Source organism: Narcine bancroftii, chromosome 3 (assembly GCF_036971445.1).
Source record: "Narcine bancroftii isolate sNarBan1 chromosome 3, sNarBan1.hap1, whole genome shotgun sequence".
NCBI classification, from domain to species: domain Eukaryota; kingdom Metazoa; phylum Chordata; class Chondrichthyes; order Torpediniformes; family Narcinidae; genus Narcine; species Narcine bancroftii.
In genome coordinates this window covers 34,541,924-34,559,269 of record NC_091471.1, presented here as the reverse complement: position 1 = coordinate 34,559,269, position 17,346 = coordinate 34,541,924, and the positions used below count along the sequence as shown (strand labels likewise).

The 17,346-nt window shown below is 43.0% G+C and overlaps 1 protein-coding gene across 7 annotated transcripts in view; it reads right to left on the bottom strand.

Annotated features, from left to right (window-relative positions):
- LOC138757061 (fibroblast growth factor receptor 3-like) overlaps positions 1-17,346 on the bottom strand; it is a 165,011-nt gene that overhangs the window by 65,134 nt on the left and 82,531 nt on the right. For all 7 annotated transcript variants that reach the window (XM_069923764.1, XM_069923762.1, XM_069923763.1 and 4 more), the window contains one exon: positions 6,780-6,842. In XM_069923764.1, coding sequence (XP_069779865.1) covers positions 6,780-6,842 — 63 coding nt within the window. The remainder of the gene's footprint in view (positions 1-6,779; positions 6,843-17,346) is intronic.

Below are 17,346 nucleotides of genomic sequence, written 5' to 3'. Positions count from 1 at the left end.
ACAAGATGAACATGCGCACACCACACAGACAGCACCTAAGGTGGGGATTGAACCCAGGCCTCTATAACTGTGAGGCGGCGGCTCTACCAGCTGTCCCACCGCTGGCTCACTGCAGCTGTGGCGACGGTGGTGACACCACAACCAGCCTAAGCTGACACCTGGCTGCTCTGATTTGTGAGGCTGACTACTAGTTCCCTCCTCATCTCCAGCAAGGGCCCAGGGCTCACTGGTTGGTAGCTTGGATACACTTGGTCAAGCAACAGACCAAGGAAATACTGAGGGATTCTTTGTTACCTTTGCATGCAGATCCAGATGGGGGCGTCATCATCTGCCCCTGCTGATATCCTCCCTAATAGTCTGATCTCAGAAGCTAAGTAGGCTCAGGACTGGTCAGTACTTGGAGGGGAGACCACCTAGGAACACCAGGTGCTGTAGGTTTCTGTGAGGTGTGCTGGACAAAGGGGTGACTCTCTGTCTGCCTTACAGTAGACAAAGTTAAAGAATTCCATGTATGTTACTCTCCAAAAGGCAATGACTTAACACCAGCCAGATGCCTGAAGCCTGAGTGCATAGAAGCCCAACCTGCTTGTGGAGCCCTGCCAGTTCACTGCGACAATTCCCAAGAGCTCCTGTGTGGGGATAGACCTGAGCTCTTGGTTAAATAATAAGGTGAACCAATGCTGGCCGCTGTATTCAGCACACTGAGAATTTGAAATAAATTTTCCTAGCTGCAGTCCTGGAACCTTTCTCATCAGCAGGAACAATGCTTCTTTATAATTACCATCATGTGATCTCATCTTGTCCCAATTAATCATTAGGTGGGCCTAAACAGCTAACCGGCTGCCTCCTGTTGGGACAACCTGTACTCCACGCCACACAGGTGGCTCTTATGTTGTTGCCTTGCTGTCAACAGAACACACAGGGTGAACTGGGCAAGGTTGCTCCTGTTGCCAGGAGCAGGCCACCATTGAATACAGCAGTCAAGTGGGTAATGGGAACCACAGCCATGCCTGGTACAATACACACAACCTAAGTACCCTCCGTGGTGTCTGGGCTATCTGTTAACAGAGATGCTAAAACCACTCAGTGCCCGCTGACCCTGAGGCAGCAGCCCACACCCATCCATTGAGGAGCCATGTTCTAGTGTGGGCCTTCCGCCTGCGAGGTCGGTGAGTGGAGGAGTCACCAAGGCCAGTGTTTGATCCGTCCTCTCTGCGTTGTCTGCTGAGAAGAGAGAGTGGAGTTAGCAGTGGTAGAGCTTTTCGGGGGTTCAGGAAGAGGAGAGGACGTTTGGATTTCCCGCTCCTGATGGCGCAATACACAAATGTGATGGACAAGCTTGGCAAGACACACAGTATCCCAAATTAACCAACATTTCGGGCCTGAGCCCTTTGTCAAACAGGCTCTGCTCTCCATCCTCCAGCTGCCCACTCCCTACTCTCTGCCCTCTCCCCATCACTTCACAGCTTTTTTTTCCCTTCTACCCTCCCATCTGTCTCCACTTACTACCTCTTACCTGTTTGTCTGTGCTCCACCCACTTCCCCTTCCTCCCTCCTCTCTCCCACCATTTTACTCAGGCGTCTCCCTGCCATTTTTCTTATTCCCGATGAAGGGCTCAGACCCGAAACATTGGTTACGCTTTATTCCCATGAATGCTGCGAGATTGGCCGAGGTTTTCCAGCACATTTCTGTATTGCACTCGGCCCCAGCGTCTGCAGATTCTCTCGTTTCACTCCATTCCTGATGGTGTTTTGAGGGCTGGGAATGGTGCTGATCAACGGGGACCCCAGCAACAACTCACAGACCACACTGCACTCAGTCTCCTGTATTCTCAGCGTTTGCCAGGTCCTGATCAGTTAAAAAAAAAACAGCATTGAAAAATCTACTCCCCTGATAATATTCTGTGCTTGTCGCCATGCCAGAACCCTGCTGCTGGGCGCACAAGTACATAAAGAGACATTTTAACATTGGATGAGTGACGTTTCATGCCCAGCACCGACTGCTGGGGAAATAAACAAGATGGCAAGTCCCCGTGAAATGGAGGAATACAGAGGTTCATTTACAAGAAGGAAAGGTTCTTTAACTGTTGGAAGGCCTGCGGTGTGAAACACACTCATGTACGTTACTTATATGCATGCTCTAGTAAGCTGTGGGCCCATTACTCTGGCTGATAGAATGGCCACATTCATTGAAGTTACATCTCCTGAACAAAAAGTCAATGATATTCCACCCACTGGGAAGTTGCCTGTGTAGGTGGTGGGGGGGGGGAAAGAGAGTGACATCGTAACTGAAACTTGAACAAGGGGCAGCTATCCCTCCCTACCCCGTATTATTGGTTGTTTACGAGTCACTCGGGGATTCTCAGCATATCAGGCACTGACACCGATGCTTTGCCCGTCTACGACTATTGAGACCTTCTGGGTGAAATGGCTCGATTGGTCACAGGATGAATATTTGGTATTACAGAAGCAAGTTTCATCAAGGCCCCGCTCAGGTTCTGAGGTGCCCGCCCTGGTAGATGAACAGCAGGAAATATCTGGTTCTGAAGGAGGGTCAGGACATGCTTTTAGTCCACAAGTGATGAATGTTTACAGCTTTCCTGGCTCTTGCGAGCTGCTCCGCATTTCATCTTTGACGGATACACAAGAAAGAGTTCAAACGCAAAAATCTGCCAAGTGCTGGAAAACTGAAATGGGCAGTGCTAGCAACACTCAGCCGGTCTCAGACAGTGGGTGGAAAAACAGAGTTACCCTTTGTAGGTTAAACATGGAACTGTACAGTATAGGAAGAAGCCCTTCAACCCACGACGTTTGCACAAAACATGTTGCCAAATTAAACCAAATCTCTTCTGCCTGCAGATTCATGTGTCTACCTGAATGTGTCTCTCAGTAGTATCGTCTTTCATCAGGACTAAAAATCCACGAGATGCAGTCCCGATGAAATGCCTGCAACACTGGTTATAGGTCCTTATCTTTGCTACGTGAAGTACACTGCTTGACCTGCTGAGCCTCTCCAGCATTTTGTGTTTTTAACTTATGGTAGTTTGAAGGGCTTGCTTCAATGGTGTGGAATTCTATAATAGTTAGGGAGGAGAAAGAAGGCTGGATCTGCCAGTCACGCCAACCTCCAAGAAATGATTTTACATATGAAGAGTTCAGTTGTGCATTACAACAGAGAGGAAGAAATGCTCTGAATTATGAATTAAATTAATTTCTGTAGTCTCTCTTTCCATGTTTGAATGGTACAGTCAAAGACCAAGCCAAGTTTATTGTTATCTGATTGTTCAGCACAACCTGACAAAACACTGTTCTCCGGTCCTCGGTGCAAAAACAAGCAGACATACAACCGGTTAAAACACACATGCAGATAATACATATATGCAGGACAAGTATTCCATCTATGCAAATGAATAAATAAACATTGTTTCACGAATATGAGAGTCTCGGTTGGTTAGTGCAAGCAGTTCCTTTGGACGTTCAGCAGTCTCCCTGCACGTGGGAAGCTGAGGAGCTAACCACATGAACACTGCTGCGCTGGTGTCCCACATAACAGGAGCTTAAAATAACACTAAATTGGTAGCCTAGCTTATTACTGGTCATCTTCAGCTCACATTTCCCCAATTGGATGTGGGGCTGGTTTATTTTATTTTCCCTGTGAGTGGCATGCATTCTCAATTACAAACCAAAGCTGGCAGTGGTGGTAAGTGTAGGTTGGGGTCAACCTCATTCACGACCCAGGTGTCACTAAGGAGGTGCTCGCTGGCAACCTGGCACCATTAGAGCTGTATTTAGCATCTAACCTTCTGCCAGGAGCTCCACCGCCTCTGTCAGGTCACCAAGACAAGCAGAGTGGAGATATTGTCACCCAGGATATCCTATAAGAGTACCTGTCCTCTACTGTTAAAAATCTCTCTCAAGCTAATCGTTATCCCCATAAAGAGCATAAAGAGGTTTTCTCTAAGACATGGATTACACTCTTGCACCACACCGCATGGATAGAAAAGGCTTGGAGGGATATGGGTAAAATACAGGGAAGTGCAGCTTGGTTGTCATGGACACGTTGGTCATAGGGCCTGTTTCTGGGCTGTAGATCTCTATGACTCCATTCAATTCCTCACTGAGAGACTGCTCCAGAGGAACAGCTGATCCTGAGACCCTCTGCTTGCTCCCAGTGTTTCAGGTATATTCACCGACTGGCTCATGGCACTGAATACTGGTGAACCTGCCAACATATCCCAATAAACAATACGTGGCTGCCTGTCAAATTTCATTATATACATTGTTCTGTGCCAGAATAAAAATGATACACATTTGTAAATTAACTGATGTGTCTGGGCTATTTCTAAAAGAAGTGATAATTAGAAAAAAATATACATTGTTTTTAAATTGTCAAATCTGTCTTCATGGAATCCTTGAGCTGTAACTCACCACTGGGTATCACTGGGTAGTGGAGGCAGAGCTTCTCACCACAATTAACAGGGATCTAGACATGAATCGCCAAGGCTGAGAAGGCCGGAGACTAAGTGCTGGTAAATGGGATGGATTAGCATAGTACTTGGTATGAAAGTGGGAGGCCAGAAGGCCTGTTCCTTGTTTACATCCAAAGGTGAGAATAGGCTTCCATCACCTCACACCTCTTTCCTCCCAACCTGTGCAAACCCACTGTTGCTAGGATACAGATGCTATGGCCAAGAATGTACAGCAGCACCTTTTACTTCCTCAGAAGCCTTAGGAGATGTGGCAATGTCACCTGTGTCCCTCAGCAGCACTGCTCAAACCATCATTTCAACCACGCCCCCCCACCCCTCACCCCTGTCTCCATTGATGCTTTCCCACTGCCTTTTCAAAGATCCATCCTACCCTGGTCCTTCTCTCTTCTCCCTCCTCTCACTGGGAAGAAGATTCATGAGCATGAGATCACTCACCACTAGATTCTTTCCCACTATTATTAGAATTCTGAATAATCCTTCCACTCATAAAATTACGTCGTCATTGCTCTATACGAATTGATCTCTCACCCCAACCCTGTACTTTGTTTTACTGTCATTACAAAGCAATGTTCAACTGGACTGCTTGCAAAAGGAATTTTCTCACTGCACATTTGGCAGTAGAATTCAGATTTATTGTCAGAGTTCATATATGACATCACATACAACCTTGAGATTCTTTTTCTGCAGGCAAGGATGAATGGTAGTGTTAAAAAAACTGTACTCAGCATATACATCTAAGCAAATAAAGAACTGTAAACAGATAACGAATGTAAACAAACTGACTACAATGAGAGAATTTTTAAAGTGCAAAGTAAGGGTCCTTAAATGAGTCCCTGATTGAGGTTTATTGCTGAGGAGTCTGACGGTTGGAGGGGAAGCACCTGTTCCTGAACTTGGTGGTGCGAGTCTTGTTGCATCTATTCCTCTTTCCTGATGGCAGTAGCGCGAACAGAGCGCTTACTGGGTGGTGTGGAATAAAAGCTGAATTTGAACTTGTATTAGTTCTTCAAATGTATGCAGGAACTTGACAGGTCAATTTTGATAAACCATTTAAGGCATCAGAAGCCTAACCTAGTGTTTTATAAGATCACCATAATCTGTACTCCTTTCACACACTTAGCCAACCAGGTGCTTGTCTCTCTCTTACGTCACTGGGTGGTAACCCCAAATGGGAACCTTGGCTGCTTCAACCCCCGCCCCATACACATTGAAGGCAACTATATTTAGTTCCTCTTTCAAGTACCTGCAAAATAAATAACCTGAAGAGGTTCAGCTGAAGCCAGAAACCTCATTAATCTGCCCATACGGCTTGTACACAAATTTTATGATAAGATGCTAGTTTTATAGTTATTAAGTATAGGGATGTTATGGTGAGGTTGTATAAGAGATTTGGAGTACTGTGTGCAGTTCTGGTCGCCAAACTACAGGAAGGATATCAATAAGATTGAAAAGTGCAGAGAAGATTTACTAGGATGTTGTCAGATCTTCAGGAGTGGAGTTACAGGGAAAGGGTAAACAAGTTAGGACTTCATTCCTTGGAGCGTAGATGAATGAGGGGAGATTTGATAGAGGTTTACAAAATTACGAGGGGTTTAGACAGAGTAAATGTGAGTAGGCTCTTTCCACTTAGATTAGGAGATAAACACGAGAGGACATGGCTTTAGGGTGAAGAGGGAAAGGTTTTGGAAGAACATTAGGGGGAAAACTTTTTCATTCAGAGAGTTGGAGGGTGGTACGAGTTGCCATCTGATGTGGTAAATGCTGGCTCAATCTTAAGTTTTAAGAATAAATTGGATAGATACATGGATGAGAGTGCTCTGGAGGATTATGGATTGGGTGCTGGTCAATGAGACTAGTGGAATAATGTTTTGGCACAGACTAGAAGGGCAGAATGGCCTGTTTTCTGTGCTGTAGTGCTCTATGGTTCTATTAAGATCTGCAGTAAATTTAAGCAACGGCAAAGCACTTGTTCCTCTAAAGGACCGTCACTTTGGAGTATATGCCCAAACGTTACAACTGAAAATCAACAGGCTATCTCAGTATCTCACGCTTTCAACATGCCATGATGTGCACTGACTGATTTTGAAGTGAAGTGCTTGATTTCAGGAACCATTCTCCTCATATTTCATGAAATAGAAACAATGCAAATGACCATCTTCCATTATATTCAGCAGGAAAAGATTCCCTGCCAGAGGATCTCCCCTTGTCTTATAGATGGGGCAGGCAGCATTGTTGTTAACATCAGGAGGGGTAGGAAGAGCAGAAGGCTCCCAGATATTGGAACAGTACCTGCATCTTCCATCCCATCGTCGTCATCATCTTCATCTTCATCGTCGCCCGAAGATAAGGAATCTGATACACAAAATAAATTCCTCATTAGCATTACACAAGAGGCAACACAGAAGACTGGATACAAAAACTTGCCAAAATTTCTTCCCCGGCACCATCCAAATCCTCGACTGCTGCAGCTCAGTCGGGCTGGGGGGGGGGGGGGGGCAGGTGCACAAGAACATCATCAGCTTTGAATTTTACACCGTCCTCACGTGGCAATATCGACATTACTTTCATTAGCCCAAGTGCCTGGACCTTCCTAAACAATAGCAGGGAGAAGCTACTGCACAATAGGAAGATCAGTTTCGGTATTGCATCACTTGGGACAAATTGACAGCCTTGCTCAGTGAACCTCACGTGGGGACATCTAGCTCCTTGTATGAGATAAGGGACTAAGTAGAATTTATCATGTCTGTGCGAAAGGAGACAGGGATTGGAGGGGGGAACGGGACCGTTTTGCCCAGTCAAAAGATGAAGTGTTGTTCCTCCACTTTAAGGGTGGTCTCAGTCTGGCAGTACATGAGACCATAGACAGACACATATTGGCTGGGAAACTGGGAGAATGGATTTGCTCTTTACTAATGGCTGTCATGGGATCTGTTCCATTTGCTGGTGCAGGCCTCCATTTAACTCCCTCAGCACTAGACTAGTAGCTTAGATTACATCCAAGTTTCTGCAGTGATAGGCTTGAGCCTAGGTTCTCAGCTTAAAGACTTTTGTCTTTCATCAATACTTATGGGATGTAAGGATCAGTGGCTTAACCAGCATTTATTGTCCAATCCTACTGTCTTTACGAAGGGGGCGGTGAGCTGTCTTCTTGAACTGCTTCAGATCATCTGGGGATAATATTTCCGCTGTTCTGTTGGGAACAGAACACTGCCATTGAAAAAGGCCTTTTGGCCCATCTAGCTTGTGCCAAACTATTATTGTGCCTCATGCCACTGACCTGCACCCAGACTACCACCCTCCATACCCCCTCCCATTCATGTTCCTATACAAATTTTTCTTCACTGTCAACACTTCCAAGTTTTCAAGAGTTCCAAGATTTAGAACCAGTGACACTGGAAGACTGGGGACATTTTCTCTAATCTGGATGGGGTGCCGCTTGGAGAGGGAAGCTGTAGGTGATGCACCTGCTTCACTTGTGGTACATGTTTGGAAGGTGAGTAATTGCAGTGTATTTTGCGGATGGCACAGGCTGCACGCAGCCAAGGGTGTGTTCATCATGACGGGAATGAATAATTAAACTTCACAGAGTTCTTTTTCTGTAAGAGTTAATGAACCATCATCTGAAGGACGTAGAATTGTTTTATGAATAATTTTTATAGCAGTTTTTATGAGCAAAGGAACCAAGGATGTTAGAGCAAAGTCTGGTCCTCTCCACACAGTGAGTTTCTGTGCATGCTCTGAGCACCGAAACAGAAACTGCATTTAGCTGCAGTTTCACAGATCAGTTAAATCTGGTTCTGGCATGTATCCCACCTCCTGTTTCCACACTGATTCTGTATGAATTGAGGTTTTCAACCATGCAGTTCATATTTTTGTAGAATGAAACCTGTACAGAATCACATGTTATTGGATTCAATCTCGAGTCTCTGTTGGGTGAGCTGATGGGAAAAGCTGTATTCTCGGCTTCACTGTTAAAGCAGTTTGGATCCCAATGACTGCTTGTCAATCCCTGACGGAAAGGGACAGCAGCTGTGGGTCGGATTGCTCTCATCTGCAGTGGCCTCTGTCTACCCTCACACAAGGGAGGAAGCACCTGAGCACGACTGATTATCATCTCCACCTCTCCCTCCATTGGGGAGAAGACTTAAAAGTTTGGAATCGCCCACCAAAGGACTGAAGGATAGTTTCTTCCCTGCAGCAGTCAGGCTCCTGAATGAGCCCCAATACAGTGCTCTCATGTTGGACTTGATTTGTATAAATTCATCGTCTTTCATTGTAATTCTATACTGTGTGTTCTTCGACACAATTCTGTAAAGGATCTGTGTTAAAATTCATATCTAGGATAATTTTAAGCTATATTTCATATAAGGTATCTTAGTAAAGTAAGTTTTAGAGTTAAAATATTGTAAATGTATTCTTGGTAAGTTAGTTGTAGGCTGGTACAGGGTTACACACACCCATACAATACATTCAGAAGTGAGGTCATCTTTCAGAGTCGTGACGTCTACAAGCCAGAGTTATGAAGGTCACATGATTTCCAAGAAATTGGAGCTGGCGACTGTTCCAAGATTCTAGTACATGGTCACATGGTTTCCAAGAATTGAGATTCTCGTTGATGATGTAATATGTCACATGATTTTAAGAAATATATTGGCAAATTCTGACATTTTGATTCAGTTCAGAAGTCAAGACCCTGTGAGACACCCACAGGAGTTGGTCCCTTGTGAAAGACAGGGTGGAATTACAGTAATCGGAATATGTGTTACTCCTAATCAAAGGGTAATACAAAGTGGATTTTGAAAGGGAGACCACTTTCCGACTGCTCTTTTGAAAATAAAGAGTGCAGCCTCATCAGGGTAAAAAAACTGAAGACATAAGACAGAAGATCTAAAAACTGACATCCTGGAAAGACAGGCCTACTCTTTCAAAAGAGAAGTGGCCTCATTTGTGCCCAGATGATGGTCACTCCTGTTTAAAGAATATCTCTCTGAAAGACAGAGTTTAAAGAGATCTGAAAATATAATGTTTGAAAGTGCTTCATAATTACTTCTGAACTGTGATTTATAAGGATCCAGAAGTCAACAAGATATTTGAAATTGGACTTCAAAATTGACGTTTTCAGAATCAAGTTTAAACTTTAATGGTTTTGGACTTTAATACACATACACATTTACATTTACAGGGTTAAATTAAGAGTTAAGTTTAGAGATAAGTAAGAAATGATATGTTATTAATAGTTCAATAAAAACATTTATTTTGAATTTATCATTGATGGGTGAATTTTCTATCGCTGTTCCTTTGTTAATACTAATAAAGTTTGTTAGTTCGTAACAATCTGGCTATATGAAGAGTTGACCCGTTGGATTGCTTGTAGAAAAACCCCACTGTATTAGGTATAATGTGATAAATAAACTTAAACCTCCATCTATTTATTAAAAGTAATTTTGTCAAATCTGTGTATCACGTTTATGGCACATTCTTGCCCTTTAAATGAGCAGATCACTGAAGAAGATGCAAGGGTCAACCACCTGAATGGGTTTGGAGTCACACGCGGACCAGATATGGTAAGCCGCTGGATATGGGGTAGTAGAGTAGTGCAGCTACTGGAGATGCTGTCTCACACAAAATATGTCATACCCCGACATCCAGTACTGCCCATGTGGAGTCTGCACCACCTCAGGTTAGCCTAACTTCATTGGTTGCTAAGATACTCATGGCCATTCTTAGGGTCTCAGGGTATTTGAATGCACAAGATTAAATAGGCCAAAGTCTGCATGTTTTTTTTCCGGGGAAGATCCTGACTGACAAATCAGCTGGAAGTTATTTGAAGAAATAATGTGCAGAGGAGACAAAAGAGAGTCAGTATATGTTGTTTACTTGAATTTTCAGAAGGTTTTTGACAAGGTGCCGGCACGTGAGGCTGCTAAATAAGATGGGAACCCATGGTATTTAGGGAATGGAGAGAAGATTGGCAAACTGGCAGACGGCGAAGTGGGAATATAGGGAGCCTTTTCTGGCTGGCAGCTGGTGACTAGTGGTGTTCTGCAGGGGTCGATGCTGCATCAGCTACTTTCCCCGCTCTATGTAATGATGTAGCTGACAGAAGTGGTGGCTGTGTGACCAGGTTTGTGGACGATGCAAAGATAGATGGAGGGGCAGGTCATGTTGAACGTCGGAAGTCTTCGGAGGGTCTTGGATGGGTTGGAAGAAGTGACAACTGGATACAGCATAGGGAGGTGCATAAGGAATAGAATGCAGAGGTCCAAAGGGACTGGTGCAGGATTCCCAAAAGGTTAACTTGCAGATGAGTCAGTAGTAAGGATTATTTCCAGACTACAGGAATATAAAGGCCATGATGCAATGATGAGGCTTTACTGGACATTAGTCAGATCACTTTTGGAGAATTGTAAGCAGTTTTGCACCCCATATCTAAGGAAGAATGCGCTGGTGTGGTACAGCGTCCAAAGGAGGCTCACGAGAATGAATATTGAAAGGGACAGTGGACGTCGAGAAGATGTTTCCAGTAGTGGGAGATTAGGACCAGCAGACATCCCTTTAGAACAGAGATGAGAATCTTCTTCGGTCAGAGGATTGTAAATCTGTGGAATTCACTGCTATAGTCATTAGGTATATTTAAAGTTGAAGTTGATAAGTTCTTGATAAGTAAGGGGGGTCAAAGATTATAAGGAGACAACAGGAGAATGGGGTTGAAAGGAAAAATACATCATCCATGATTTGAGTGATGGAGCAGAATCGACGAGCTGAATGGCCTAATTCTGCTCCTACATGTTATGGTTTCCTCCAGGTGCTCTGGTGAATCCCACATCCCAAAGCTGCGTGAATTGAAAGGATAACTGGTCACAGTAAATTTCCCCCAGTGTGTACAATCTGTGTGAGTTGATACGGTTACAAGCCCAGAGGACCCCAAAACCCAGCAGCAACAGATATTCACCAAGACAAATGGTTACTTAAATAAAAGTTGCTTTTAATTATCTTTAAAAATGAAATCAGAATCACACTTTAACTTATCACTATTGAATTAACTAACCTAACTTAATCCCCTTCTAATTCAAAGAGTTCGTGTATGTAATGTGTGTGTAAGTTCAGAAAGGTTCTTTGGTTCACAGTCCAATCTCACTTTTCACTCCTCTAAGTTGACTGGTTGCAGGCAATTCTTATACTGTGCACAGAATTTAACATTTATAAAGTTCACCAGGCTTTGGTGCTTGAAAAGTAAATGGTTACCACTCAGGAAGGTTCTTGTCGGTTTTCAGAGAGAGATGGGTTGTTCCTTTTTAATCAGCCACTTCAGTGTCTTGCTGACAAAACTTGCCCCTTCAGGGTTCTCCAGATGATAACCTCTTTCTTTCAGGTCACCACAGAGTTATGAAGCAGATCAATTAAGATTTATTAACCTTATGCTGGATGTTTCGTGCCCCCCCTAGCTGGGATAGGGTAGAATTGGCTGGTATTTCTGAAACTTATTCACATCAATTTATATTTAAGTGGAATTCTGTTTTATTTCAGAGATATAATGTACCGATTTTAAAACATTTGTTAGAGATTTGGACTAAAAGGAATTTATTAATAGGCTCGAAAGGCTTCAAACCCCAATATATCAAAATTAATTGATTCCTTTTTCATTGAATAATAGATTTTTAAGAGAATGGCAGATTAAAGGAATAAAGTTGTAGTAGGATTGTTTTGAAGAGGGTAAACTTTTATCATTTAATCAACTTAGAGAGAAATTTGGAATTTCAGTGAATTCTTTGCTTGTTTATTATCAAATTAGAGCGTTAGTGAAAGATAATTTTGGAAGAGAAATGAAAATTCCTAAGTTAATGAAATTTGAGTTTATGATTTCTCATTTTTTAAATAAGGGTTTTATTTCTGAGATGTATGCATTGCCACAAGACACTATGGATAAAATAAATTTAGATAAATCTAGGATTAAATTGGAAAATGATTTAATTTGTGATATTAATCAGGCCGATTGGGAGACGATGTGTTTTGATGGTGTGACTAAATTGCTTAATGTAAGATATAGTATGATTAATTATAATTTTTTGCATCAGTTATATCTAACCCCTGAGAAATTGAAAAAATATGGATTTAGTAATTCAGAGTTGTGTTTTAGATGTGGATGATGTGTAGGAACACTTTTTCATTCAGTTTGGCTTTGTGATAAGGTTCAATCATTTTGGCATAAAATTAGGGAATTTCTTCAAAATTTGTTTAAAATCCAATTTTTGTTAGATCCAAAAAATTTTTTGTTGGGTTATACTGCTCCATTTATGGATTTGGAGTTAGATAAGTTTCAGACAGCATTTTTTCATTTAGCATTGGCTATAGCACGTAAATATGTTGCGATTTCATGGAAAGACGAAGTTGAGATAAATGTAAATCGTTGGCACAATGAGTTGAGGTCTTGTATTTATATGGAGAAAATAACATATAATTTGCATGATAATTATAACTTTTTTGTTAAGATGTGGTCACCTTATTTGAAATGTATGAATTTAGTAATATCTTAAATTGCTGTATGTGTCTTTTAAATTTTCTTAATGCTTCCCTTGTGGAGTTTGCTGAGGGTGGGTGGGAGGGGGTGGGATAGTTGTAGTTTTCATTTTTATATTATGGACTTTGTAAAAGTTTTTGTTTTGAAAATATTAAATAAAGCTTTTTTTAAAAAAGGTCACCACAAATTTCCTTTTTGTTTCTCTTATTCCAAGTGAAACATTAGACACCCAGTCCTCTCCTCTTGTATGAACCACAGGGCTTTGACCAGGCTGTCTTCCAAATGGGCTTGCCAGCTTGTCCTGTTCCAGTCCTAGCTACTTCTGCTGTCTGTAACACTGTAGAAGTGATGTCTGTCTGTCTGTCTGTCTCTCTCCCTATCAGAGAGAAAGCCTGTTTGACTGTCTCTGCTTGCTAAACCACATGACCCTCTTACAACAGCAAGCGCTCTTCCAGACAGCAGTGGCTCCAGCATGCTCTTTCATCTGTTGCCTTTCGTAAACAACAATCCATTAGTGAAGTCACTTGAGCACTCTTCAAAGCTTCTGTAAAAGCTCTGTAGCAAATCTGTTTTAAAATGTTTGCATGTGACCTACTCTAACAAACCTTTCCCAACTTATATCCCAAAAACATATTTATATACTCTGTCACAATATATAGGTGGAGAGACTACGTGGGATTAGTGTAAAACTCAACCACCCAAAGGGCTTGTTTCTGTGCATCTTTGAATGACCCTATACCCTTCCCTGAAAGGCCTCAAAAATCAGATGGTCTTCCACAAGAACCCACTCTCTGATGGCCATCATTTCTCACTGGATTTTAAATTCCACAGCTGCCATGATATCAGGTCTATAGATTACTAGTTGAGTCATCTGGATTAGTAGTCTGGTAATCTAACTGTCGCTCTACTAAACAACAACTTCCAGCCTTATCCTGTCGAATGAACAATTCACACACCTGGAGAAATTAAATATAGCAGTAGGGTCCTGCTTTATGATGACTGAGCAAAACCAATCCAAATCCACCCTCTTCATGCCTAATTGAACCATTACCTTGGGTGTAAGTCAATTAAGATCCACATCTTACGCAGGTCTTGCTGAACGAGTCACAAACATTGACCCATCATCAGTGAACTATGTCCTGTCTGGCCCTTATTATGGAAGGACGACAATGAAGGATGAAATCATGGACGACAATGAAGGATGAAATCATGGGAGTTAAACCCTGGGAGCTTGAAGGAGAATAACAAATGAAATTCTCCTTTTTTCATGCATGGAATTCTGCAACATTCCTCTTGGATGAGGTCTTGGGTTGAAGGTAAGTAAGGTCCTGGGTGAAATATGCCTTTGTGTAACTGCAATCCAGAACTATCCATTCTATCAGGCGGATGTTGTAAGTTCCAGACATCATCCTCAGACTTGGGAAATCAAAGATTTTCTGACATTCCAGATGAGGAAACCCACATAACCTCAGTGAGGTCAGACAGCACCCAAGATTCAGACTGAACCCTGGTTCCTAGAGCTGTGGGACAGCAGCACTATCTGCTGTCACTCCGTACCATACAAACACATTGAGCTTTGTCTTCTGGAGTGGAGGTAAAAACAAAGGCAGAAATCCCATGGTGTTCTGAGAAATGCAGGAGCACTGGATCAACCCGCCTGAAACACTGGATATCTTTTACTTCCTAGAGATGCTCTGTGACCTGCTGATTTTCTCCAGTACCTTTGTGCTTGGCACTACAATACCAGCTTCTACATTAAACAGAATCTTCTTCTTGTCTGATTTGGGACATGACTTTCAAGTCATGAAGTTGCTACCTCGACGAAGCCCAATTGTAGAGAGGGGGGGGGGGGGGTGGAGTGTGTTGGTTTAAGAGATGGTATCTGAGTAATCTTGGCAAGTAACTGTAGTAATTTCATGAATGCCGCACACTGGAGTCATGACGAACCAGTGAGGAAGAGAGTAAAGATTTAATACGTCAGAGGGTGCTGGTTGAACAGATTCCCAATGCCCCAGTGGCAATAAAGGAGCATTTACCCTTAAGGCTCACAAAATAGTAACAAAATGATTTGAAAATATATGCCATTTTCAACTTCTCAATGTCTTCAAATAATTCACAACCAATGAATTATTACTGAGGTGTAGAAGACATTTCCAACAACGCAACAGCTCTTCAGCACTGCAGTGAAGCATGCCCAAGATTACATGCTAAAATCACAAGTCCCCAACGTTCTGATGCAGAAGGAAATATTCCTTGTGGTGACCTTGTCTTTTGAATTGATACTGTTCCTTTGTTGCAATCAGACACAACTCTAATTCCGAATGTCTCCACACACACACACACACACACACACACACACACACACACACACACACACACACACACACACACACACACACACACACACACACACACACACACACACACACACACACTTGCTGAGCTCCCTTGAGTTTCCAATAATGTGTTTTGACATGTATTTGCTTGACAGGTGTACACTTAAATGGAGCATGAAGTGGGTGAAATATCTTTCACACAGAGAGCCCTCTTTCATCAGCCACTTGATCAAATCCAGAAATCACTCCCAGTGCCATGCACACTCCCTCAATTGAAAGCAGCTGCTTGAATCACTTAGCAAGTCGAGATGCAGCACAACGTTGTCCGGGTTATGTTTGGGCCCTTGTTCTGAGGAGTAAGTTCCCTGAAATGTGGTGATTATTGGGACAGGCATCATAGAACCCACGCACACTGACCTGCCTGCAGGTCCGAGAGGGAAAGGGAAAAAGAAGATCCATAGAAGAAAGCATGAGACAGGTCTGGGACGGTCAAGGGAAGGGTCTGGAAAAGAATTGTGGGGGGAGAGGGGGGGGAGGAAAGCCAGGGAAAGAGAGAAACAAGTTGTTGGAAGGGTGTAGTAAGATCTTGGAAGGAGGCAGGGAGTCTGATTAATTCACACGAGTTACAGAAATTAGAATTACGAGCAAGACCTAATTTACTCCAGCGGGATTCCAAATAAAAGATTAATCAGAGTACATAAAATACCACCAGCCAGATGGTTTCAATATTCACATACTACAGTTAATTACTTTTCAATCAGTCATCAACAATTGGAAACCCAAGGCTCCTCCTTGCACTTGGTAATAAATTGGTCATTAGAAGACTTGCTCTGGATCAAGTTGTCGCTCTCTGCAGGGGGCAGGTATTCCCTCAGATGTCCCAGACTCCCACAGTATGATTCAAGGCGCTTTAACAGCACGTCATGCTGGCAAGCACTCAGCACTCCCATTGGAGTTGTACCCCTGCTGTCACAGCCACAATGCCCTACATGTTGGTGGCACCTCAGGCGAACAACAACATGAGGTTATTAATTATAAACAGAAACTGCTACTAATTCTCAAGGCATCAGGCAGCCTCCAGAGAGGAAAAGAGTAAAGCCAGGTCATCATCACAACTTGTCGTCATGGACCTCCAATGCCTGCTCTGTTTCTCTCTAGACAGGAAGGCTTTAGAAGGAAATGGATCAACATCAGACAAGTGGGACTAGCCAAGAATGCCAACTTGGTCAGCATGGGTGAGTTGGGCTGAAGGGCCTTTTCCCTACTCCATGATTCCGTGACTCTCTAGCTGCTGGGTATCCCCATCATTTGCTACTTCAACTTATATTTCCACATAGGCAGTTCTTTATTTCATTTTTGTGGGGGCTTTGAATCCTTTAAAATAAATCCTGCTACAGTGAAACTGTGATAATGCAGCAGCCTTGCAGATTTCTGCACCAGAACACATTAGGTTTTATTTCGCTGTTTGTTACATGTGTAATAAATTTTCCAATGAACCTCTGAGATTAAATGGAGCGGGATACACACAAGCACTCTGGACCCTGGCTCTAGATATAAATCAGCCCACATGCCTGATCCCTGGTGTTCCAGCCTCTTGAACACACTCTGCCAAATCTTGACTGTGGCCCTGGCCACACCCTGGACCGTCAGCTTACACTCCAGGACTACAGCTCACATTTAGGACTAATTAGTGAGCCGAGCCATCGGGACTTCTGAACAAATTAGATGCTGGATCAAATGAATTTTACCATTCAGAACACAGAACATTCCAGCACAATACTGGCCCTTTGGCCTATGATATTGTGCCAACCTATATAAACCTACTCAATTAAAATCTAATCCCTCCTGTCCTCACATGCATAACCCTCTCTTTTCCTTACATCCAAGTGCCTATCTAAGCCTTTTGAATGCTCCTATGGTACCAGCTTCTACAACCTACCCCTGACAATGCATTCCAGGCACCCACCACACTCTGCATCTAACATCGCCCATAAATGACTGG